This window comes from Tyto alba, unplaced genomic scaffold (assembly GCF_018691265.1).
Source record: "Tyto alba isolate M040663 unplaced genomic scaffold, T.alba_DEE_v4.0 Super-Scaffold_29, whole genome shotgun sequence".
NCBI classification, from domain to species: Eukaryota; Metazoa; Chordata; class Aves; order Strigiformes; family Tytonidae; genus Tyto; species Tyto alba.
Genome location: NW_024881303.1, coordinates 4,710,841 through 4,737,714, shown reverse-complemented (window position 1 = coordinate 4,737,714; position 26,874 = coordinate 4,710,841). Strand labels below are relative to the sequence as shown.

The 26,874-nt window shown below is 50.9% G+C and overlaps 1 protein-coding gene across 4 annotated transcripts in view; it reads right to left on the bottom strand.

The window, feature by feature from the left end:
- SAMD4A (sterile alpha motif domain containing 4A) overlaps window positions 1–26,874 on the bottom strand; it is a 108,043-nt gene that overhangs the window by 20,429 nt on the left and 60,740 nt on the right. For 2 of the 4 annotated variants that reach the window (XM_033009771.2, XM_033009772.2), the window contains exons 2-3: window positions 22,532–23,050; window positions 3,508–3,771 (exon numbers count right to left, since the gene is read on the bottom strand). In XM_033009771.2, coding sequence (XP_032865662.1) covers window positions 3,508–3,771; window positions 22,532–23,050 — 783 coding nt within the window. The remainder of the gene's footprint in view (window positions 1–3,507; window positions 3,772–22,531; window positions 23,051–26,874) is intronic. The other 2 variants (XM_033009773.2, XM_033009774.2) reach the window with 1 other exon arrangement.

The following is a 26,874-nucleotide window of genomic DNA, read 5'->3' as shown; positions in this document are numbered from 1 at the left end:
ATTAAAAGCCATGAGCAGAAAGCCCTCTGTTTCCAGTGCATGACTGGCAGGCTTGAATATCAACTTCATTTTAACACAAACCCACGCCATTTTATTGAAGGCACATTAAAAGTCTACCCGATCCCGTGTCCCTGGGGACATCTGCCTTTGGCGCACGACCGTGCCGATGGCAAAGCCCACAGGGATACTTTCAGAAGAGAGATGCAGCTTCATATAGACATTAAACCCCCCCAGGAAACCCATCTCCAACCCTTGCAGAGGGTCAGAGCGCAGAAGCAGCTCTGCTTTCCCTTTGCATCAGCCTCCCCGGGCCACCTCCTAATTTTGGGGAGCTACAACAGTCCAGAGCCCCCCCCCCCCGCCAGTGGGGATGGGAACCCCGGGAGTGGGCTGGGGAGAAGGAGCCACCCCAGCACACAGATGTGGTGGATGGGATGGTGGCCCCAGCACTGGATGGTGGTGGGGCTTTCCCCCTCCCCACGGGGGGAAGAGACAACCGGGAAGTGCAACGTCATCTAAGGTGATTTCATGGTCCTTGGCAAGTCAAATTTCCTAATGCTCCTCACAGAGCAGCGAGCCGCCCACCCACGGAGCTACTCGTTAATCACCGATTAACCAGGAGCTAATTGCGAAGTCATGGCACGGCTGTCTGAAACGCTGCGTCCGATGTGAACAGCAAAGCCAGGACTTCCATGCTGCTCACATACATCATCCCCTATAGGCATGAAACACCAAAGTCCGGCCGGCACGTGTGTATCTGGGTGCTGGCATGGAAATTCAAAAGGAAAACAATTCATCCTGCCATATATATATAGAGAGAGGCCAATATATACACAGGGCATCTTCAGAAGTGCCCTTATGGCACACCATGCCAAGCCATGGATGTACTCGCAGCAGAAACCCCCAATTCTACCCTAACCCCCCTCCCAGTGCACCCCAAGCTGTGGCCCGGGAAGGAACAGAAGACAGATGGCCAGGTTCTGCAGAGAACAAAGTGTCCCTGTCTCCCCCTGGAGAAACCAGGGGCTGGGAAAAAGTCAAAGGACACTTTTCCTTCAGCGCACGGAGAGATGGAAAGGAGACAAAGAGGTGACATCAGGGGAGATGAACAGCTAAGTCACGTTGGATGGGGGTCTCTCGTGGGTCTGGCTTCCCCAGTGTCCTACTGGATGCCCCGCAGGGTGTTCAAAAAGGAGCAAGCTGACCAGGGGCACGGGGGACACCAAGCCACGAGAGCCTGCAGGCACTCGGGGAGACGTGGCTGCAATTCAGAGAAGGGACTTGGCAAACCGAGCAACCGGTCTGGATGAAATAAGATGTGACCCAATAAAAATGCACGAAGTTGTGCGTTTCTGTAGGAACAAGAAACGGCACAAATCGAGGGCAGGGAACGGGCAGTACTTTTTTTTTTTCTGCAGGAAAGCTGTGGGGTTACAATGGGTCATATGCAGCCCGCGGTGGTGTGTTATTTGAGGACGATGAGCTATACAGCCACAGGAACGCTGTCTGTATGGCCAGCGAGTCTCTGCTCTGCTCACGAGCCCAGTTTTGGTCAACAAACCTTCAATAAAATACAGACTTTCTGCAAAAAACCCGGCGGAGAGAAGCACGAACAACCTCAAGTTTAGAAAACACCATCTGGGAAGAAACTGGATTGGTTCATGCAGAAGAAAATACAGTGGAGGGGGGGGAGGACATGACAGTCGTAGACACCAGAGGCTGCAGACATCTGTTTTGCACATCCCCTGACAGTGGGACAAAAGCAATTTGGCTGACTCAGCAATGGGGGGAATCGGGTTTAGATGTTTGCAAACCTTCCTCTAGAGAAGGAGGGTGCCCAGGTAGGGATGGCCCGAGGAAGGGCAGCCACCTCCCCTGGGGGGCTGCACACAGCAGCGACGGGCTGCCTTCATACGGGGGAGTTTATTTATTTGATTATTGCTCATAGCCAGCCTGGGCAATAGCACCTCCGGGTTTTGCAGATTTGGCCTTACCGACCAACTGCATTGCACTGGGAAATTTCTGTCCACGCAGGTCCTGGAGCTGCAGCTGTGGATCACGGGGAGCCAAGCTCCCCACGGTCTCCTCCCCAGCTCCAGCAGCAGAAATGCGGAGAAACACAGCGATAAGCAGACCCCCCTCCACCACTTGCTCCCAGGAAGGGTCTCCCTGGCCTGAGAGACCGCAGGATCCGGCCCCAGGCACGGAAAACCTTGGGGACCCTTCATGCTGGTCGCAGCTTAGCCTTCAACATGCTGACGGTGCCCCCCCCCGCGCCCGCCTGCCGGCCCCCCGTAAGGCGATGGAGGCAGCCAGAGCCTGGGGTAGGCACGGAGCGCTTCCCCCCCTGCGCTCCCTGATGAGGAGCTCCTTAACGAGCGGGAAAGCCCAGCTCTGCCAGGCCCTGGGGCTCCGAAAATCCTCCGGTCACACCTACAGCCCATCGCCCCCATCCCAGAGCAACCCCAGGGTGCAAAGTCCGGCCAGGGAGAGGGCTGAGCCCCCAGCAGCTCTCTCATGGCGGAACCGCGAGGGGTTTTTTTTTTGTTTTTTTTTTTTTTTTTTTCATGCGTTGATTTCACGCACGGCAAAGTCACACAGTGCCAAGTCAAACGCAGCCCCACATTACAGAGATTTATATGGATCTTGATTTGTCTGTAATGAGAATAACATCAGACCTTATGACTACTTCAAAAATACAATTATTTCCTTATTCTGCTACATCACTGGTCTTTACACAATTGAGCTGCTTCGCATTAATGAAAACTGCAGTTGTTTAAATCAGTCTCTAATAGCTGCGGGTTCATTTTCAGTCATTTTGTCTGCTCACAGGAATATAGAGTCTGTATGTTTGCCCAGTTTTAATCTATTTATTCCTCTACAGCCTGAAGTTTGCTCTCCATATTTGACTGCAGCAATAGAGTTTCGTTTCTGCCTTGTTTACCAACAGGATCACATATATTTATTGCTAAGAGTCTCTGTGAAATGCAGGCATAATGGGAAAAACAGCTGAAATACACAGGATAAATTTACTGCAAACAAATATCCTAAGCCAAAACTTCCCCAAGTACTTGGTGAGTAACAAACACCACAATGGCAAATCACAGATGCCTTGCTAAGCTTACACTAGGCTATTTTTCACCGTAATAAAAAAGAAAGAGAAAAGAGCACCACTCGCAGACAAAAGCCACAGGCTTTGGAAAAAAAATCCAGCTTTTCGGAAAGCTGGCAGCTTGCAGGATTTTGGGGGAAAACCAGCCCACCGGCACCCCACTGTAAGAAATCAGATCAGGACCAGCCGCTACTTAAAAGAAAAGCTAACTTATTCCCCTAAACCTAAATTCCTAAGCCTGGAAGAAATGCTGAAAGGCCCCGTTTGGTTACGAGGACTCTCGCCCAAAACCGCCAACCGAGCCCCGCGCCGATGGGAAAACGGCTTTTCCCCTCCTGCCTCTGGGTGCTGGGGTCGGGGAGGAGAAGGGGGGAGGCATCTGGTTTTTCACTCACCTTTCATCCCACTCCCTTCCTCCTGGAATGTGTTACGAGCGGAAGGCTGATCTTCTAAATGTTCACTCCCACCACTTCCCGAAGAGGCTACACTGCTTTGTGGAGACAGGGGGGCATGATCGGAAGGGATGCACTGGGGTCCTCTAGCTCGTAAGTCCTCATGAGACATCCATCCATGTCCTAGAGGTTGGTTTGGCACATTCATGGGTGGGGTAAGGGACACAGAGCGTTTCAAAGGGCTGTGGTGTGTCTGGCCTGAGAGAACTGAAAAAAAATAAAATCAAAGAGGTTATTCCCCCCTCGCGGCCCGGGATACAGCAAAGTCCCCCGAAAAAAAAAAAAATTAAATGAAATCATAAAATGCGTGGTGGTTGGCCACGGCGCTCCGCTGATGGCTTCGCCGTGCCCGCGGCTACCTGAGCCCTACCCTGAGCTCTCCGCTTTGCCTCCCGGGAAGCAAAGGGGGACGGGAGTACCTGCAAGGAGACGGGGTTACACCAGCTACGTCGGGTTGCTTAAGGGAAGGCGTTGCGTGGATTGTGCCTCTAGGAAAACAAAATATAAAAAAAAAAAAAAAAAAATTCGAGCAGCTCTGGAGGTTTTCCCCGTGTGCCTCTCGCCGATCCTGGGACCCCGGCGGTGGTCTCCCTTGCAGGGAAGGCACCGCTGCAGGTGTAAGGGGAATTTTCAAGCGACCGCACTGAGGCCGTGAAACTCGCTCAGCTAAAACCACCTGGACCCGTATGTTTCTGGGAAAGGCACAAAAATCCCCCGGATGGGAATGTCCTCACACAGACCCAGGGGAAGCTTCTCTTGTCTCTCCCTCTGGGCTAGGACTTGGCTTATAGCTGCGGAGCACAAGCACTTATTTACACACCTGCCTAACCTCATGGCGGAGGTACTAATCACCCACAGAAATGTCTAAGCCTCGTTGCGTCCTACTAAGATCTTGCACTTAGTTGAGCTACTGTCAGCAATGAGAGCATCCCAGAGCAGCCACCCTTCAGCTGCGCTTCCAGGCACATGCCGTTTAACCCTCCACAAGAGCAAAGACCCAAAGCGACGGTGAAAATGCACCCATGACAAAGAGGTGGGGCTGAATCCCCCCCCGCCCTCAAAATGATCCTGGGAAAGCTGTGCGTTTGTTTTTCCTTCCCAGTCGTATATGGGTTTGTATTTCCCGGCTGAAATTTTGATATCGCCAAGCTCAATTTGTTTTTAACAAATAACTTTAACACGGCTAGGAAAAGAGCAATGCAGCAACAGCTGTGATTTGCAGTTATTTCTTGAGAAAGGGTTTGCAATGGGTAGATATTTACTTGCCTTTCAGTCAAGTATAGAAATATGTCTTATGCAGGTTAAGTATTAAAAAACCCGAGATCAGAGATTTTCTGACACTTTTTGGTAGAAGTGTTGCAACCTGAATAGATTTTTAAATACAATTTTTACTGAATGGTCTCCATTTTTCACTGCTCTTCTTCCACAGTGTCTCACTCATTTTTAGTTATCTCCGTAAAGATTTAGGTATCTTTTTCTTGGGTTTGTTGGGTAGTAGGGCTGATATTTAGGGGAAAAGATGGATATGGACAAATTATCTTTGTTTCCTGTAATGAAAAATTTATTAAAAGACTGGTCTGTTGGCTTAACAAAATTCAAATTCCATCATTCACAAAGTCACTAAAATACTGGTTAAACCATAAACGTAGTTAATGTATTTTAATGATGGATTTAGGATGTAAAATGATTGTTTAATGTTTGATTGTAGTTACTCTCACTGAAATTAGTTGAACTTCACGGGGGCTGTTTCCTGATAACTGGAGACCAAAAAAAAATCCTCTCTGGATGCAGCTGAGCCATGTCTCATCTCCTGCTGGGATCACTGGGACAAGGTCCGGATCCAGCTCTATGGGAAGGTCCTTTCTGGTTTGCATCAAACCCAAACCAACGCTGCTGTTTTCATTGTGCCCGTGGGTACAGATGTGGGGTTCACATCGTGATGGCTAACAAGACATCTGCACCGGTCTCTCAACAAGGACCCATTTATAGAGACAAGAGCAAGTTCTGCAGAAAGACACTAATTTCTCAAAATTAGCGGTTGTAAGCTTCATTGTGGGGTAGATGAAATGAAAAGCAAATTTTCTGCTCCAGGAAAATCTGAGGGAAGAAGGGTTAAAATGACCTTTCAGCTTGTATGAAACTGAAGCTAAAACTTTTAAATTTTTCTTTCAAAATCAAATACCTTAACTCTCTACAAAACCTGGGGGAAATTCATCGTTCTCATTGCTTTTCCTCCTAAAGCACCAAAGCTCCCTAACCCTTTTTTTTTTTTTTGCAGTGGTAGGAGTTCATCAAAATCACTCACAGCTCCTCCACATGTGATTTCTTAATATAAAAGAGTCTTGCTGGAAAACCCCTAGCCATTTGTACCCTGCTGTAAAAGTTAAGCCAGGTTTAATTCCTAGCTGAAGCCTGGGGGAAAACCTGCCATCAAAGCCATCGCTGCTGACCAGAAGCAGAATGAAAATGAGCAAGTTAGTGGGGTTATAAAAGGAGGGGAGAGAAAAACACCAGAGCTCGTTTGCATTTATTAAGCACCTGTAAAAAGCAGCTGGTGCCACACGCAGCTGACAGGTGAGGCCAAAAACCTGTGGATTTCTGCAACATCTAAACTGTTCCTATTTCTGAAAGCGTTTTCTTCTACCAGCACATAACACTAACACCACACTGTGCAGGGGAGCAAGGGGATGGCTTATGGTAAAGAATTTGTTCCCTTCCCATTAAATAACTATAGAAACACCTTCCGGAAGTCTCCTGGCAGAAGAGGGTGTCAGTGAGGATCCAGGATTGTTTTCAGAGCAGTGTTATGTTTCCTAAAGCTGTAATGCATCCTGATGGGGAAAACAGATGGCTTGAAGAAAGTCTTGGCCAAGCTATTTCAGCTCGTGGCTTTGCAACCGTACCCCAAAAGGAGCACCGTCCTGAGGCTCTGTAGATGTCACATCATCCTCCCAGGAGAAAAAAATATTTAGAATTAAAAAAAAATAATAATAAAAATGGAGGGAAATATGGGGAAAAAAAAAATGATAAATCAGTTGAAATGCATCACCAGGGCTGAGCACCGCAGCAGGACCGCCCAGAGCCCCTTCTGTGCCTGCTGCCCCCAGCCACGGCTGCACGGCTGGGGGGATAGGAGCCACCCCGGATCTGCTGGAGGAAAAACTGGTTTAGGAAATATCTGTGCCCTTTGAATGAACGGGAGATGCAGGGGAATGGGCAAGGAGGGCAAGAGGCAACTGCCCCCTTCTAGGAGGCGAAGGGCTGCTCCGTTAGTCCTCCCTCTTACAGGGGGTGTACGCAGCAGCTGGTACCCTGCGGCGCTTCAGACATCCTCTCCCCACCAAAATCTTGCAAACAAGAGGATACTTTTGGATTAAATCCAGCCCAGATTCCTTCCTGAGCAATACCCTTGCAAACTGCTGCTCTTCCATCTTAATTTTATGTCCCCTAATTAGAAGCTGGTGTTGGCTGGAGGAGAAATAATTAACTCCACAGGATGGCCAGGAACAATTAGAAATCACCCAGTGCAACATATAAAAATTAGTTCCACTTCTTTCCCCGAGATAACGCAATGCTGGAGTCCAACAGACCATGTTTTACTAAACCACAAGCATTTTTACCGAACTATGAGTCAATTCACACAACTTCACAAGATGCGGTAGGGATAATTCTTCTGCAAATGATGCTACCAGCAGAAAAAGTCACCAAGACTTTGAAACTACCCCAGCTACTCTTGGTACCAGAGATTATATAAGAGCTCTTAGCACTGGCCTAACTTTAGGCTCCACTTAAGCCTTTCTGGCTATAACAGACACTGGTGAGCAGCCCGGTTCCTTGCAAACCCTCTTAGCAGTTTCCATCAGCACTCAGGCTTAAAAATACTGCGACACCCCCCCCCCCTCACCTCTCCCTCTTTTAATCTGTAACCCTCAGAAAGGGGATTAATAAATGTGCATATTGATTAATGCTGCTGCTTGTGTTCATGTCCTCAGTTTCTTGAAATAGAGGATGTAGCTAATGATTTTCAAAGTGTCAGTTCAGTGTAGGTCCTTCCCGGCTTTTGAGAAACTTGTGTGCTTTTAGGATGGCCCAAGGTGACCCCAGGGCTGCTGATGGCTGAGATGGGACAAGTCTCTTGCTGATTCAGTCTCTTGTTAAAATAAATGGTCCATGTGTGCTTTAACTTCAGAAGAAGAAAACCGAGTGTGAATTTATAACCTTATGCTCAAGCCTTTTTTTTTTTTTTTTAATTTTATTACAAAAATCTTAAGCTTTAATTTAAAAAGGAAATCTAATATATTCTTCTTGGGTAAGATAAGCTTCCAGGAGGTGGCCAGAGGCACGCCTGCCTTTCTGAGCGCCGTGGCGGTGCGAGCTGGATGAACAAAGAGAGGAAACCACCGCTCCAAAGTGCAAACCACACTGGCACACGGATCCCCTACAACGTGTAAGTGTGTCCCACTTCTGGTTTAAAAGTGTTTTCCTGACAGCTCCTTCCACCCGGGTACCCGACGGGATGGGGGCCAGATCCGACCACGGTCCTCCCCACGATACATGGGCTGGTGCCGCCTCTCTGCTCCGCCACCGTGGCTCTGAACGGCCGTCGGGGTTGTGCTCAGCCCACGCCAGACCCTGTTTCCTGGCAAGAAAGCTCCTCGTAGCCTCCAGGTCAGGGTCAGCTGCATCCCAGCAGATGCTGCTAAATGCAATGCCTTTGAGATGAGCTTGGGATGTTTTGCATCCTAGGGTAAAACGTGGTAAATAACCAGGAGCTAACGATGCTGAGATGTACGAGGTGCTGCCGAAGCGCTCTCAGGCTTCAAACCAAGCTCAGCTTAATATTCCCAGGGGAAAAAAAAAAAATGAAGAGGATGGAGTGACGGCGACAATGCAGCCGTCCCGGTGTGCCGGGCTCCCCATGGCAGGCAGCGGCTGCAGACCGCGCTGCCGCAGGGACGGAGCGGCAAGGAGCATCCCCGGGGCCACCACCTCCCAGGGCAAAACCAGCTTTATCACAGACCAAACACTGCCTGGGCTGGCAGGCACGACAACGTGCTTACAGAGACCCTGAGGCTGCAAGTGCTTTCCCTGTGAAGCCCTGGGTTCAGGTTTTGGTTTTTGTTTTGGGTCTTTTTTTTTTTTTTTTTTTAATTCTCATTCTCTCTTCCTTTTTGAAGTGGTGTTGCCTGTTTTGGTAGGCAAGGACTCATTTCAAGAGGGTTTTTGTTCGCTGAAGACCATGAGGAACAGCGTCAGACATTTGTGTTGTGGTTTCTCAGGGTTTCGGGCCAATTTTTCAGCCTGAGAAGGGAAAAGCCACCCATTCCTGTAATTGGAGCTGAGGAATTGGGCTCTGCAGGCAGACCTTCCTCCACACGGTGTGTGACGGCCGACAGGGAGCTCACTTTCCCTCTGCCCCAATGCACCCTTCATTGAATCTGGCTTAAAATGCTGCAAAAGTCCTTGACAAGACACACGTGGGGCTGATGTGAGACTTTCTACTGAAAGCCAGACCCATTGCTGGGTACAGAGGAATGTTCAGACCATCTCCTGTCCTGGCGTGCCCTCCACTGCTGCACGGTCCCCACTGGGTCCCCAACACCCCAAGGAGCTTGACAACAACCTCACAACCCTTTTATACCAGCACACAGTCCGTACAGCAGAGTACAATTCAGAATAATGTCCTCCCCATAGCTGGAGAAAGGGAAAAAGCCCTGCAAGGCGCAGCTGAACTCTTTGGGAGATTTTGGTTTTAGTCTAAAAATGGCATTTCTTGGCTGCAAAGCTGGTTATGGTGCATCCTCATGCAGTGTCTGATCATGTACAATTCCTCTTCTGGTCTGCAGGTACCTGGAGCAGCAGCTTGACTCCAAATTGCTGTAGGAAGTGGGGATGTTTTTAATTCACGTGGCCTCTTGTGCAGCCCAGGGGCACCTCCAGGGAGGGGGGGATACCGAGCAGCTCCTGCAATGCCCCTCGCAAAGCAAGCACCGAGTTCAACTCGGTCCTCTCCTCCTTGCTACCCCAGTCACGAAGCATCCTCTCCTCCAGGAAGGCTCCCCCGTGCTGGCAGACCGACGCTCATGGCTTTTCCAGCATTTCTGTGCCGAGGACCCTTGGAAACAGCGGCCGGTGGGTCACGCTGCCCAGCTGGCACCCAGCCCCCTTCCTGGGCACCTCATTCACCCGCTCCCCACGCCTCCGCAGGCAGCTCCAGCACGGCCAAAGCAGAACCTGACGGAACATTTTTCAGCTCAACATCCCCTAAGCCTTGGAGCCTTTTCTTTGTGCCTTTTTTTTTTTGTTGTTGTTTCTTCCTGCGTTTTGTGGCTGTGACTTTAACTGCGTTCATACGGTGCCGGATAAACCATGTCCTTGCCTCTGAATCAGGGGCTGATATAAGCCACGGGGGGGTGAAAACAAGGGTCCTAAATGCAAGCAGCCACTGGGGAGCTGCGTGCATTAGGAAAAATAAAAAGATATAAGCAGAGTGCTGCCTCTAGCAGAGAAACTAGAAAGAAGCGCAGGCTGCAGAAAAGCCTGTCAAGCAAACTTTTTTTTTTTTTTAAAAAAAATGACGTTTTCAAACATGGTTTCCTGTTCAAGAAGCTGGACAGGGAAACAATAACCCATTTGTTGCTGCTCTCTCCGAGCAGTGCATGCGAGGCCCCAGCCAGGGGACGTCTCTGCTGACCGCAGAGGGGTTTTGCGAGCCCCTGCACGGCACGAGCACACACGGAGCCACTGGTTGGGAAGAATTGCTGTTCCTGTTATTTACTCATTTGTGTGGCAGCAGGAGCAGGGCTGCATCTCAAGACGTGCAAACGCAGCTCTGGGTGCCTTCAGCAATCCGACGGGATGCATTTCTGGAAGCAAGCCCAACTTGTCTCGCTGAGGAGCAGGAGCTCGGGAGTTGCTTTTCGTGGTCTTTGCGCGGGGCTTCCCACCAGAATGTCCAGCAAGGTGGGAGAAAGACAGACCGAGTGTGAGTCCCGACCGCAGTTTTACTCGCAGACAAAAGGATGCACGAAACGGCGGCGGGAGGGAGGTGGGAATCAGCGTTGGGGATGGAGGATTAGAGGCACGTTGCAAGAAGGAGCTGCCCTAAACCACGCTGCTCTCTGGGTAAATGCAACGCCCTGATGTCCAGGCCAATACATGTGGTTTCTCTCATACATTTATACACAAACCACAGAAAAAACAGTGTTCGCCCCTGAGGAATCCCAGCCCGTTAATAACAACGCTGCTGTGCTGGACCAAGCTTCCATAATCATCCCAGAATTCACTGATTTTTTTTTTTTTTTTTTTTTTGCTAAGGGCTCCTGGGGGAAATTCCTCCCCTGCTCACGCATCAAGCCAGATAAATGGTGCTGGGATGCAGAAACTCTCCTTCCTATGGTCCTTTTCCACCCAGAAGAGATGCCCAAGAGCATCTCCTCTGCTCAAGCAGCAGCCAGCGCTCCCCACTGCCCCCACCAGCCCCCTGGTCTGAGGAGAATCTGCCTGCTGAGTCCACCAACAGCATCAGCTTCTACCACACGTTACACTTCAGATGGAGAAACCCCTCCATCAGTCACAATCATTTCAGGAGGCCAAGTTGGAAGATGTACATCCCTTACATAGCAATATGCAACCTGTGGGAAACTGGGAGTAAGAAAGAAGGGTCTTAAGCCAGTCGAGTTGGAAGGAGTGAATGTGAAACCTCTGGAATTGCCCCAAGAAATCTGGGATCCAGTAATTCCTCAAGAGTCATTAAAAATCTGTGGAGTGAATGCAGGGAGACAGCGCGCCTTTAGGAGTGACAAAATACAGGAGGACAATGTGCGTCTTACATGATGTACGTCCCACAGTCATCACCCCACCGTCATCTGGGAAATTTCACCCAGAAAGAAACAAGGCTTTGCTACAGCACTGTAGCCTTTTCCATCCTCACCGACTTATTCGGGATTTTCTCCTCCCTCGTCTCTTTCTACCCACTTTCACTCATTCAAAAAAGTCATTTAGTCCTTCTCCCTTGTAAGCACCGTGGCCCAGATTTTGCAGGACAAATTCCTCTGCATTTCAGCTTTATCAGTTTCCTCTGGCCTCCAGCTCTCGGGGGCTCACATGCCCCGTCCTGAGCACTCCCCATCTGGGCTGGTGATGTCTTAGTCCTTCTCCTCTACCTTCTTCTTCCAAGAGCATAAAATCTTACCAGCTCCAGGAGAGAAGCAAAGCCTGTTGGGTCTCTGAGGCCACCGAGAGGCAAATGTGGTATCCAGTTCTCCACAGAAGATGGAAAAGCTACTGCCCAGCAGGGACATCTCATGACCCCCCGTACTGCCCCAAATACCGAGCTCTGCGGTGCTCCCCAACAGTCCCCAGCAGCAACGGGATAACCACGGCTGTTACCATAAACCATGGATTAATTCTTTCCCATTATTGCTTCAAATTAACTCAGCTCAGCTTTCCGCCTCCTCTACATACCGACAGCATATGCATCCTAAAAATCTGCCCTCATCATCCTCCGAAACATTCCTGATTGCTCAGATATTGCCTTGCATTTGAGTTATGACACAGATCTCTGCGCCAGCTAACACGAGACTATATTGCTCAGCAAACGGGGAAGGGGGGACTATGGTTACAAGAAAACACTGAATGCAGAGCAACCAGTCTTGAATAAAATTGCATAACGAATGGGAGCAGCAAACTTGAGGGGAAAATAAAATTAAAAAAAAAAAAAAATCAGCTTCAAGGCTGCCAAAACTGAGCCATTGATTACAGCGCATTTGATCCATTTGCATGCAGAGAGCTTTGCTTTGGAGCTGAGATGGAAACAGAGTCTTAATATAGCTGGAGAGAAAATATCCTTCTTGCACTCTCCTAACTGCACTTTGATAGGAAGCAGCCACAGAGCAGATGGTGCCTATATATAATCACCAGACCTATTATCCCAGCCTCTTTTAGTAATTTGAAGGATGTGATAACCACAAGGAGAGTGGCAAATATTCCCCCTCCCTCCCTCCCTCCCTTCCCCCTGCTATGAAAAAAATAAAAAAAAAAAAAAAGAGGAGGAAGCTATAATTATGGTAACGATTAAAAGAATTTCCAAATGAAGTAAATAACTATTTTGTGCACTGCTCCTTTAAACCAGAAGTCAAAAGTTAATTAAATAGCAGCATGTTACTGAGTCAGGAGAAGACAGCAAGTCCCTGTGCAGTCGGGAAGGAGACTGGAGTTGCTCTGGATGAATCCAAACCCCAGCACTCCCTCCTCGGTGCCCTCCTGCTGCTTCTCTGCAGCTGCTGTTTGATGGAGGGAGGGCAGGAGAGCTCATCCCTCTCCATTTCTTTACTTGCCAAAGCCCAGAGTTTCACGGTTTCCAAGGATGAGCGACGGAAAGGCAACTGTCTCTGGGGGGGGTTCTCGCCCTATGAAGACGCTCAGGAAAACACCACAAATCTGATTTTCATGATGTTGCACGGGAAGGCTGGGGAGTGGCGGTGTCGGGGGGCTCTCGTGGAGGAGGAAAAAGGGTTTTAGCGGGGGGGTTGCATGTCTCCACCGGCGTGGACCATTCCTCCCCTTCTGCAGTTGCCGGCTGGGCACCCCAAAGTGCCTGCTGTCAACTAGGAGCCCAGGAGTGAGCTGGTGAGAGCAATCCCTAGCTGTAGGCAGCTGGAGGCATTACTCATCGGGCACTTTACGGACAGAAGTTAATAGCTGGGTACCCAGCTCCCAGTTGGAGCCCCTGGCCCCACACCGACGGTGGCTGCGGCGGTGATGCAACTGCAGATGGGGAGCCACGGGCGCTCACGGGGCACTGGGAAAAGCAAAGCTTCCCTCGGGAGAGCAACAAGCTCCTGTGCAATGAGTAAACCACGGGTTACTGTCGTCTGTGCCGGTATCTGACAGGCACCAGGGCGGCTGGTAAAATACACCCGGGTCTAGGCGGGTCCATCCATCAACAAAACCTCCCGGTCAACCGACGCGGGAGACTGCCGAGGGGTCTGAGAGAATTACTGGGGATGTCTGACTTTGCTCCGCAGCCCGGAGAGCATCAATCAGCCGTGCTGGCGGCTTCCGCGCCACTTCCAGGTCAGAAGCATGATTCATTGGCGACAGGAATCCCAAGGACCCTAAGGATAATGCACAAAATTATCGCCGCTGCTTCTTAACGTCCCTCCCCGAGACACTCAGGCTGCTGTAAGGGAAGTGGAGGCTGCGGCAGAGCCGCAGTGTTCAATCTCCCCCCACCCCAACTTGCAAGTCAAGGATGGTGTCCTACCCCCCCGCTGCCAATGGACAAGCAATGCACCCACGGCCGTGCAAAACCAGGGCGGGCAGGCCCCGCCCTGAGCGCTTACGGTCAGTGATTCCACCAGGATTTCACAAGCCAAGAGGGTGGGAGCGTCCCCGGGTGCTGCCGGAGCAGGGGTTCCCAAATTAGGTGCCCTCATTCCAGCCAGGAAGCTGCGGAGCCATCGCTTCGCGTGTAGGGTACGGGAATTTGGGAGCAGTAAGGAGATGTGCGGGTACATGCAAGGATCAAACCTTGCACATACCAGCTTTGGAGGAAGCAACGGTGTGGTCCAAGAGGATGCACGTGTGACACGGCCTCTCCAGGGACAGCCACGTGGCACCCGCTGGCACCCAGTGCTCCCCCTCCACTGGCCACGCAGACCAACCACCACCCCTTTCACTGCTTCCCTAACAACAGGGCTGTTCGCTAGGGCTATGGCACACCAGATTACGTGACTTATTTAAGTGCCAGAAGCATCGCTCAGTGTCGCGAGGGCTGGTTTAGGAGCACCCATACGGCACCTCCCAGCAGCCAAAAGCAACGGGTGACATCCACGCGTGCTTGTGTGCCACCCACGGTATCACCTCGTGCAAGTCACCGCTGAGCCCAGCCTCAAGGTCCCCTCCCCTCTTTCCCTTTGGGACCGCAGTAGGACTCCCCTCTGCTTTTCGGTGACACCTCTGCCTCGGAGCGTCCTGGAGGCAGGACCACAAGATCCAGCCCGCTGCCCACGTGAAAACCCACTCGCTGCAGCACGCTCGTGGGAAAAGCGTTCGCTCCCCTGCCTACTCCCTCTGCTTGGCAAGCAGGTAGCCAGCGCTCGCTCAGCACCCTGCCTACAGCAGGATTGGTGCACGACCCCACGCGCGCTGCCTGCCGTAGGGCTGCACATATGGCCCCCGTCATCGCTTGCTCCCACGCGAGAGCAGAGCGGGCACGGCGAGGAGGACCTCATCCCCGTCTCTGTGCCGCCTGGGGTAACACCAGCTCTGCTTTGCCAACCTCAGCCCTCCCCAGAGCCACCCGGATCCCCCCGAAGCTGCTGGCAAGAAACTTCTTCTCCTCCCCCCGGAGGCTGCGTGGCTGTGCGTCCCCTGCGAGCGGCGCTAACTGTGACCAGCAAGTCCCAGCTGAACGGGAACAGGAGAGCCACCCTCCCAGATGCTGCTCTGGGGACAATGCCCAAAGACAAGCGTTCAGCAAGGGTCGATGGGTTACTCCGTGCCGCCGTGTGAAACTCCTCTTTATTCTCCTTCCAGTGCAGAGCATGATGTTTGGGAAGACGACAGGTAGGCCGATTAGTTTCAGTGATGGTCAAAGTCCTCCACGGAGATGCACTGCAGGTGGGACCTCAGCACCACGTTGCCCTTTGTCGGCCACCCCCTTTTTTAGCCAAAGACACAGAGAGACCCTTCAGAAGCAAAGAGGTGAAAGCAGTGGGCCAAAACAGGCTCAGAGGAGGAACAGAAAGCGCTGGGGCAGCTGAACTGAAGTCTCAAGGCTAGAACACGCTCTGACCGTTGCTCAAGTTCAAGAGTCCATCAAGACACTTCAATACACTGGGCTAGGAAACCCTGAACACAGCAACACGGATGCTGAAAGGTGACAGACCAGAAGGCAGGGCCAGATCAATTTCCTGCCCAAAGTGTTTTCAAGCATCTTCACCTTGAACTCTTGTGAGCGAGTGGACAGCAGAGATCACAGAGTCGTTTAGATTGGAAAAGACCTTTAAGATCATCGAGTCCAACCATTAACCTAGCACTGCCAAGCCCACCTCTAAACCACGTCCCTAAGCATCACGTCTACACATCTTTTAAATGTCTCCAGGGATGGTGACTCCACCACTTCCCTGGGAAGCCAGTTCCAGTGCTTGACAACCCTTTCAGTGAAGAAATATTTCTTCATATCCCATCTAAACCTCCCCTGGTGCAATCTGAGGCCACCTCCTCTCGATCTATCATTTCTTACTTGGAATGTACGGTGGGGCTGCCCTGATCTCTTCCATTTAGACGAACCCATCTTCCCAGCCTGTTTCTTGCCGGGGGGGAGCAGTCTCCCTCCCTGCACCCAACGACCACACTGATGGCTGCAGTGGTCCCAGGGTGGGATGGCTCACCTGGAGCTGCCCTGCTTGAGGACCAGGTCTGGGCAGCGTGGGAGCTGGGCTGACGGTGGGATGAGCACATGTAGCTTGACCCATCATCTCAAAATATCCTGGCCAGCAGACCAGCTCATGGAGAACGGGCACAGCTTGCTCTGTTTTGATTTTGGACACCTCCCTGCCAAGCAGAGTGTAAGGGACACATCAAAACGGAGTGGCTTCCACAGCAGGAAGGGACGTTGGCTGTAAAACACAGCTCTGCAGTCACCACTCAAGAGCAGTAGCAGATTCCCCCCAGAACTGCTGACACCCCAAAAGGCCATCGCTCTTGTCCTCCACCTCCACTACCACCTCCAATGCTCGATGGCTTCCAGGCTGAGGACAGGTGACTGTTCATCTCCTTGCTTGCCCGGTGAGGGTCTGCAGAGCTGAGGACTGTATCACCCACGGACCAAGTGCTTTGAATTTACAGAGGGACCAGGAAATCTCTATCTGATGTTTCGAGCTGGAATACAAGACTACTGCTGGACTCCATGATCTTAAAGGCCTTTTCCAACATAAATGATTCTAAGTTCTCCTTGCTCTCGGTCCTGTTTGCTGTTGTATTTATGCATATTCTGCATGGATTTGAGAAAACGACTCTGCTCACACATTATCTTTTTGTACAATGACTGGTTTTAAGCTACAGAATTATCAAGATATTGTAGCAATGGGACTCTGGCGAAGTGGGTGACTCCAAGAAATGTTATCCAACAGTTATGTGCAACACTGTAGGGCATGAGCAAGACAACAGATGTCCCCGTCTACCATCGCTGAAAAGCTCAAGTGTAATAAAGGCCAATGAGCATTTCTCAGTCAATCAGTAAAAGAGGAAAAAAGCAAACAACATCAGAGGTGTCCCCACCTGGCAGGATGAGGGCCAGGGTGCCACGTCTCAGCACACAGCACAGCCAACGGAGGAGCAAGTTTCTGAAGGCAATTCCTGAGTACAAAGCTAATCCCTTGCCCCCCAGCAAGAACAGTACGTTTGTTTGCTTCACTGCTGTAACCTTGTTAAGGCTTCTGCACTCTTTATTTTTGAGCAAGCAAAAGGGCACGTTTTGCTAACTTTGCATGGGAAGAAACACGTTGCCCTGTGTAAGTCAAACATACGCTGAGGACCCGCAATCCCTTTCAGTTGGCATTGCAAATCTACACAGAGGAGAGCGTGGTACTTGCAAGCTGCCCATCAACCCAACACAAATCAGGGTGGTTCTGAGGGCTAAGACATGCAGTTATCCCGTTATCAAGCTCAGTTTGGATAGTGGGTACGATGACAGGGTCATCTCCAGGGGTAGGCAGTGAGCTGTCGCACAACTGCGTAGGGGAGGAAGAGTCAGGAAACCCACACTCTGTTCGTAAGTGCTTTCTTGATGTTGTTTCTTCCACTTCAATTCCCTGGTGACCTGGGGAAGAGCTTCACCATCTTGCTCATCTGCTCTCTCACTAGGCAGTCCATAACTGGGGCAAATGTAGGCAAAATCCAGCAAGCCACGTCACGCACACACACATGCCGACATACAGTTTAGTAGCTGCAGATCTGCCTTTAGGGCAGGAGTTGGGATTGAGTCTCTTCTGAGAAAGAGCAACGCGACAGAAAGCCCTTCCCAGGACGGAAGGGTCTCTGCAAACCAGCACGGGGCTTGCCCCAGAGCCAGCAGCCCCTGGTGGGGTCTTCACATCAGAGTCCATGGGACAGTCCTTCCTTCTGCAGGGTGCCCAGCTCCCGCCAGTATCTCTACATTTCTTGTGGTACAGGGAGTTCAACCACCAGTACACCTTGCTGGTGCCACCTGAGCATGACTGAAATGTAAGCATTTCTCAAGAGCTGGCAGGCACAGGGGGAGAGCCTTGAATCTGGACTGGCGTGCGTGGAAAGAAGTACGCTGATTTATTCCTTCTCTTCAACTCTAGGACAAGATAAGAGATTTTTCATTTTCAGGACAAGGAGGTTATATAGGTGAGTATTTCTCCTGCTCGCTCTCCTTCTCTCTCTCCTTGTAGACAAACAACATCAGTTTTCTGGCAGAGGCTCCCATGGGAAGGGTGTAGCAGGCCTGAGCACCCGGCATCTTTCCCATTTGTGCAGAAGCGGAAGGGTGGCTGCAGACTGGCAAACAGCTTTGCTGCTCCGAGGACCTCTCTGTTCACTCGCAGGGGAATCCAGGCAGCACAGCAACACTGAAATACCGGAGAGTTTGCAACATCTCTCCTGTATGGGCACAGCCCCAACGCCTGGGATTTCTACTCTGCAGGATATTCCATTGCAAGGTCTCTGGCTGTAATCTATCCGTCAGTGACCTGTGATGCACACCATCACCTCTTCCCCTGGTGCCACCCAAACCGCCCCTCCAGGCACGGGTGCCGCTCCAAGGGACGCAGGGTGCACAGGCTGGGGACACACGGGGTGCTCACCCGAGGACAGGGCACCACTGGCCATGCCCTCAGACACCACCATTAGCAGTCCAGGGACCTCCTCCTCTTTTTGCAAGGACAAACAGGAGACACAACTCATAGACACGCAAATTACTGTTGCTCCTGCAGTAAAAGCAAGGCCTTCTGCCCACTGTCCCCAGGAACCTGCTCTCCATGGGCAGTTTAAGTGCCCTGGAACTACACCAGAGGTGAGAGGACAGGAAAATCTCACCATACCTTGAAAAGAGAAGTAATACTGTTATCCCCAGATTATATACTGGGAGCAGAAGACCAAGATACTCAGCCAGCAGATGCCAGGAACCAAATCCTTAACTCTTTAGCTGTGGTTCAACAGGCTCACTATTGCCAACTGAAGTTACTATCCCTCCCGCCAAACCTTGTGCTTTTCTTTCTCTTTTCTTGCTTGCAGACCTTATATCCAAATCAAACCACCGCACCTGCACGCTGCCTTCTCAGCACTGGACAAGCATATTTAACAGCAGACCCTCCTTTTCCTCTGCACACATTTGCTTCCGAGCAGGTGTAAAACACGGGGTTTAAGCCATGCTGTACTGCCATTTGACAACCAAAACCTGCACCACCAGATCACGCTCGGGTGGAATCAATAATACGGGGGAAAGGCAGGAGCCAGAGCCCTCATGCAAGAAGCTGTTGGGCTGCAGCTTTGAAAGCTAGCTGCTGTTTTCTGCCCGCTCAGAGTTTCCGGGCCCCGTCTCCACTGCAAAGGTGTTGTGCAACCAGGGTGTTTTGCAACCACTGCCCGACTCGGCCGCAGAGCCGGTCCTGGGCTTCACTGGAGCAGCTCTGACCTCCTGCCCACCTGCGCTCCCCAGCCCACGCCGAGGCTACCTTTACTCCCAGCACACTAAAGCTTGGCTTAAAGTTGCAGCTCAAGCTCTGCAGGACGGGCTGAGAAAGCACTTACGGCCGCGGATGGGAAGGAGCACATGGATTTTTATCGCTTTGGGTGAGTCCGTAGCCTCAGATTGCTCCAGACCCAAACCCATCGCTTACGACGCTGGTCCTGCTTCTGGATCACCATCACTGGTGTAAATCCAGAGTGACTCCTTCAGAGCACTCCCGACTTGCCCTGCAAAGGCTGGAGAACTCCAGCAACACCTCCTCAAACCTTGGCTAACACCAGCCAGCACCAGAGAGCTGGAGAAGAACCAAGAGTCAAAGCCTGGGTCTAGGTCAAGTCAAAGACAAGGACAGCACAAAGCAAACTGTCACGTGAGCCTCACCTACCCATATTTAAACCTGACACCATAAAAACGTTACACCTAATTAAGCCACAAAACCAGACGAAAGTACCTCAGGCAAGATTACCACGTTACTCCTCCGGGAAAGACTTTGCCCCATTTCGGAATCAGGAACAGGCAGTGCCTTTGCAGGGATGGGTGGGGGAAGGCTGTGCCCCGCAGGGTGTTGCTGGATTAAGCCCCTGCCCAGATAAACACCTCCAAGTCTGTGGGAGAATGTAAAAATAATAACACTAAAACCTAAACAAACAGTAACAGTTTGAGGGCTTTGCTTTGGAATAAAAGATTAATAGACGTACTGATTGACTCAAGGGGCTGGGACAAAGGCTGACAGCCGTGTTTATTTTTTAGCATCTGCCTGTGGACTTACTGTGCTTGTGTCCGAGCAAATATTGCATTAAGGAAGCTTAGGAACCAACACATGAAGCATGGTCAGGTCGTCTCCAGCTCAGCCCGCAGGTTGCCTGAACATGCTGCCACCAAAATACGTCAGCAGGAGCTACAACAGCTTAACATTTAGGAGTAGGCTGGGCTGAAGATGTGTTCAGATGCCTCTGCAAAGCTACTCAGCCCTAGCAATACATGTTGACCCCGTTGTGACGCTTGGGGAAAAGGCTCCCTGAATATGGACTCTATAAATCTTGCAGCTCAGAGCAAGACGGTGCGAGTGAGCTGGCACCAAAAGCAGCTACTGTGGGATGTCGGGAAGGACCAGACTGGGCAAGGGACTTATGACACGGGATACCGAAGCCAAACAAGTGGCAGAGATGGAGGAGACACGTGGTCTTCCAGCAAAAGACCAAGGTGCAGCTCAGGGCTGCACAGTCCCTGTGCACAGACCCACAGATGCTCCTGTTCCACTGCTGTGCACACCTAATTCTGGAGAATTCAGGAAAAACCTCAGCAGTGCAGCAGCCTGGGCACTGCTGAGTAATTTGGCTGTTGCCTGGGTTTCGGCACCTTCTGCTGATACTTGGGGACCCTATTGGGCAACAGGCAGGTCGCTACTTGTGCTCTGAGATAAGTCTGTGCGCAAAAAGGCTCGAAGAAACACAAAGGGGATTGTGAAAAGCATCCTTCAAGACCTAATGCACGTTGACGAGCTCCAGCCACTGTCAATGATAAACCTGCTGCACCCATCAGACCTCCCTGCTTCCAGCTCTCGACGTGAGGAACCAGATCCCTTCTGAAGTCATCCCTTCCCACTGCCTCCCTGGTGCGCAAAGCCTCCAAAACACCAAGCATGCAAAAACCACAAGGAAGAACCCCCCCCCAAATAATCCCTGGAGAGGTTTAACAGACCAATTGCAAATACATTTGTGGTTCTTCTCACCCTGCCTCCTTGTTAAGCCTTTCCCATGCAGCTTGGTCACCCTGAAACAGCTCTCCTCTGCAGTGCAGGGACCCGGCTCTTGGAGAAGCTGAACCTCACGTAATCCCATGGCAGCAGGGGCCAGGGCTTCAAAAACGGGGCATGGGATGGGCATGATGTTCAGAGTAAGTGGAGAAGCTGAGATCCTTCTGCTAAATCCCCACATGGCAGAGCAGGCAGCGCTGCCTGCAAGGATGGACAGCAGAGAGGCAGGAGGAACCAGGGTGCCACAGGAATAAACCCAGAGCTGCATTTCATATCGTTGTCAATTTGAAACACCACCTAAAAAACCCACTTATTACAGGAGAGGGAAAAACCCAGAAGCCTTAAGTGACCGTTTTAAAGCTTTCAGCTATTTAATTGTGGCTTTCCACACGCTGATAGAGAAGCCAGCACCCTTGCCGCAAGAAGCCTCTCCTCCCCGCAGCACTCTCTGCATCCCTTGTATCTAGGGAGATGCCAAACATCTTGGGAGAGAGACCTCCTGAATGCCCCAAAGTGAAGGAGGACATCCAGCCTTGCAGGTGAGATGGTGGCAGTCACCTGAGGTGACATCAAGGCAGGCGTGACAGCCCTCCACAGAGGGAGCGGGTGGGCAGAGGAGCTCCTGGACCCCACTGAGAAGATGCTTTGCTCCTCCTCTCCCAAGGATGGCTTGCAGGCACCAGCGGTTGCTTTGAAAAACAGCTATAGCTGCACTACACCTTCACACAAAACCTGAGATAAATCTCCAGCCACGGTGCTCTGCAGCTCTCTGAGTGTCCAAGCTTCAGGCTGGACTCTGCACCATCCACCGCTCCCACCAAAGCCGGGCAGGGCCTCCACGGGGGAAGAGCTACCCAACTCTCCTGGAAAACACTGAGGTCTCTGCATCTAAACCCCCTGATCACCACCAGCTTCACACCTCTAAGCACTGCAGATACAAGGGAACATTTTCAGATACGCCCTGAAGATCGTGGATCCCAGCCGTGCTTCCAAAAACGATGCCTGCGCTTTGGGGCCACAACCTCGTTTTCTCCCAGTAAGTCCCCAGGTCACTTTTGGACTTGCCTCAAGCCCCTCAGCTCACTTTTGGACTCAAAGCATCAGCTCTCCGCTTGCTTTAGAAACTCTTAAAACATGAACTGCAAATCTGCATGGAGCTACATGAAATAAAAGGGACTCCCTTTGATAACACACATTTTTTGCTCTTACAGCTTGGTTGTTTTTCCCTCCTCTCCAGATGCCAGGTCTTTCAAATCCCACAAGGCTAGATTAAAAAAAAAACAAACAAAACAAAAAACACCAAGGCAGGTAGGAGATAAAAAAAACAGGTAGGGGAAAGGAAAAAAAAAAAAAGGAGTTTTCTATGGCCCAGATGAACCTAGCCCCCCTACTAACCATGGATAAGCAATATTTTCTAGCAGAATGGGGGGGACCATGCTGTGAAGAGTGGCCGTGGGTGGCCGTCCCCAGAGCTTCCCATGGGTACTTACTGGTGCTTGTGCTAGTGCCGATGGTGTTGATGGTTGTGGGGACGGAGGAGGAGGAGTAGAGGGGCAGATGGCCGTTCTCGCACGCCAGGTTTTTGTCCTGCCAGCTGGAAGCGCTGATGCTTATGCCCGAGTCTCGAGAATTTTGCCATCCGTTGAGTTTGTCGTCCGAGTTTTGTCTTTGGTGATAGTAGTGTGTCTGCCCGTAGTCCACCAAATCCGACCGACCTCTGTTCTGGCTGCCGAAGCCACCCGACGTGCGGTCCTCCAGGTGGTTGAGCCACATGGCCAGGGCACTCCTGTCCTCTAAGGAGGTGGCGGGGTGTATCAAGGCGTAGGACAGCAGCTGCCTGCTCTCCTCAATGTGTTGGTTGTGTTCAATCGAGTGGGCCAAGATTTTAGGCAAGAGTTTCATGTATTCGACTTTTGCCTCGATGTTTCCGGGCTTCAGTAAAGGCAGGTGGGTTAACAATAGGGAAATCACTTTATCCTTGGATTCCTGTTGCCATTGGTTAATGATTCCTGTTGAAGGAATAGGGAAAAAAAAAAAAAAAAAAAAAAAGGAAGAGAATTGAGAAATCGGCAAACACAGCTAATAAAGAAATAAATAGACCCTGGCAGGGTAAATACGACATGCCAAAGGGATGCCTGCATGTGTGATGCCACTGAGTGAGCATCTCCCAGGCACGGGGGTCACCGCTCTCTGAAAACCAAGTCACAGCAAGGTGTGCCGAATTGGACACTGAGAGTTGCTAGATGCTCCCAAAAATTACTAAAAAAGTCAAATTACACCCACCGCTCTGGCCCTGTAGCTCCTCTGCTGTTGTGTCCTAATGTTAAACAAAGTCACGATTTGGCCCAGATTTTCCTTATTGTTGCAGAGTGCACAAAATGCTACACAGAAGCACTCTGTGGGTAAACCTAACCTTTTAAAAGCACTGGTTGGAAAATGGGAAAGGTCAAGATTCAAATGAGCTGCCACAGAGGGCGAAGGGAAGAAGCATCCCAGTGGAAGGGCAATAACCAAACCGGAGTGTTGGCCCCTCCGCCAGCCTGGTGTGATGAGCTGCCCCAAAAGTACTGAGGGAGGGGCTCAGCTGAAGCAGCCATACAGCTATTGTCCCTCTGATAGTTCACGGCAGATAGGACGGGTTTTACAAGACCAGGAAAAAAAGCAAACATAGGGTTTAACTTTAAAAATATGCAAAAGGAAAAGCCAGGGAATTACAAACTCCTCACTTAACTCCAACTCCTGGAAAACTGATGGAACAAATAATGAAACAACCTATTTGTAAGCACTTAGAAGATAACAAGATGATAAGTGACTGCTGACACTGGTTTGTCAAGAACAATTTAATTTCCTTCTGCAACAGAGTAACTGGCCTGTGAATAGCTGGAGAAGCAGTCAGTGCTGTATATCTTGATATTCATTAGGTGCGGCCGCACAGGGCTTCCTCAGCCAGCACACCAGAGAAACACGCTCGGGCAAAACTATAATGTGGGCACACAACTCATCAGAAAACCATATGGAGAGAGTCATTACTGGTGATTCACTGTCATACTGGGAGGATTTGCTGAGCAAGGAGACTCGGTCTGGCCGTGACACTACCCTGTATGTCATCGGTGTTGTGGGTGATGTGATAAATGTATTTAATGTGCAGGTATCGTGGTAGGAGAAATAAAAACACTCCAGAAAACTGGATTAGAAGTCAAACAGTGTGGAGACCTGGAGAAAAGTTGGAAGAAAATAGCCGCCTTAAGTAGGTGCAAATATCTGCATGCAGGTGGGAGCAAATCACTGTGCAGTACCAGGCGGGGAAGAGCCTGGGGTCAGGAAGCATCACAGGCTGAACATCAGTCAAAATGCCATGTTGCACATAAAAACTGCACCAGCCAGCCTGTCATCTGCCTGAGAGCTGAAGACCAGCGTTGGCAAGCTGCTCTCCATGTCTCCTGGGGATTGCAGTAAGAGGTTTGGATTGCAGCAAATGTGAAAGAGATCAGACATGAAGAAACTACCTCCTACAGGTATGGTTAGTGACGAGCAGGGAGAGGTTGCCTACAGACGCTGGGAAATCTCCATCACTGGAGGTTTTTCTGAACAGCTTATACAAACACCAGACAAGGATAGACCAGGATCTACCTAAACCACCCACCTGAGGCTTCTCAGCCCCAGGTCAGTCCTCCAGCGTTTATGAAATCCCTCTTTGAAGCCTTCAAACTTTCTGTTCCTGTAGCAGACTGTGCCTAAGGGTGCCACAACAGAACCATCTGGTGAAAAAGGATTTCCCTCTCTTTGCTTTAAAGCCACTGCCAAAAACTTCACCAAGTGAAGTGCCCTGAACATCCAAGTTATTAAAAAAAAAAAAACAAACAAAACTTTGTGTTCTCTCACTGTCTGCTGCCTCCCATCCATACTGCAGAGCAAGCTGCTCTAAATCATTGATTATCCCCTATAACTTTCACATCTTTTTGAGCCAGGGTGACTAAACCCACACCAGTGAAATGATATCTGTCTGTCCATTTGTAGGATCACCCATCAGCTTTGTTCATGGGTAAAGACTCACACTGCCATCCAGCAGCTAACACAACCCTCCCACCACCCCCCCACCCAGGAGATGGCTATTGCAGCAGGGTCTTTGCCCAGGTAGGACCAAACCCTGGATGCCAGTTCCCCGCCACAACTCCGGTGCTGAGCAGCACTCGCCCCTCCAGCCTCGCGTTCCCAGTTTCAAGGCACGCAACCATTTTAATCGGAAGCCACTAGATGGCTTGCTGGAAACGCCGACAGCTCTCACTGGAACTTTCTGCACCCGTATTTACTTCTCCGCAGGCCCACCCCTCCCTCCAGAGCCGCTTCCTGACCCGGCATGCCCGAACCATCCTGTGCCTCTGGGCCGAGAGGTGCCGGGGACACGGCGTGGCACAGCTTTGGTGGAGAAGGAATCGCTTTGTTTGCAGCAGAAGCGAGTTTTGGTACTCTGGGCGCGCTCCTGTGCCCGTGGGGATGCTGCGAGGTTGTTTTTTGGTGCTAAAAAAATGGGATTTGGAAAAGCGACGCTCAACCTAAGCGAAGTTGTCAAAAATACATGAGCGTAGCAAGACTCAAGGTCCACCAGAGCATCTCTGTATTTTCCATGTGCAGATGCAGCTGCAACAGGCAAAGCTTCCTGGTGTGCTTAATCTGATTTCTCTGTCCCCTCTCTCTCCCTGCCTCTCAGCCAGCTGTCTGGTGGGTTGAAAACCCATCTTATTTTCTCCCCTCCTCCTGCAGAGGGGTGTCACCCATTCCCTTATCACCCCCGCATTTTATCATTGCCATTGGGGTGATTTGGCAGCACTTTTAGGCCGGCACAGCCAAACCCCAGCCTGGCACTGTCTGCAGGGAGAGCCTGTGGGATTTTGCAGCAGCTTGGATAAAGTGAGAAATCAAAAGATTATTAAAAAAAGGCATGCAATGCTTTGCTAAAAGAAGTCAGTGCCACTTGCACATAGGAACTAGGTGGCAAAATACATGCAGAAAAAGCAGAGTCTGGTGCAAAGTGAGTGCAGGAGAGGAGGAAGAGGATGGGGGAGGCAGGCGGCCCCAGCCGGGCTCCTCTTCCTCGCACTGTGGGGAGCTGAGTGTGAAGGTCACCATTGGAAAAACACAGGATGCTGCCACAGACACTTCTTGGGAAACTTGCCTCAGACTTCCAAGAGATTTGGGATTTTGAAATTACAACCCCAAAAGATGAAGCACTGATCCGAAAGCCTGAGGCTGGCGAGGGGCTGGGCGCCCTTCACTACCCCAGCAGGAGCTGGTCTCCTTCTCAGCCAGCAACAGGATGTGCACAATTAAACAAAAATGGAAAATAATTAGATTTGAAAGAGGTTCGGCTCTCTCCGAGACAGGGCGGAAGGTCAGGCTTAATCCTATCTGCTAGAAAATAGAGGGATCTGGGGAGGGCGGCACGGGAGGAGGAAAGCTGGAGCTGCCTCTGGGCAGGGGGAGAGGGGCTGGTGACCCCCGTGAAGCCCCTCTCCACCCTCTCCCCGAACACAGGAGCCCCCACTTCAGCTCCTTACCTGCTGCCACGCACGCCTGGACACCTGAGATGTCTCACCCCTTACTGTCAGAACAAGCCCCCCCAAGTCAGCCGCGGTTGGGATGGGTCCCGGTTTTGGGCTCCCACGTCCCAGGAGCCTGGCACGCTACCTGCGGTGGGGTAGGGGATCGCAGGCACTAATCACATTACAGCCTCATTAGTTCCCCTGAGTGCTGCTTCAAGGATGCCTGATGCTTTCTGTCACAAGGCTTTCGCTGCTCTATAGGATGCCAAGGCTATGGATATTTGCCACAGGCA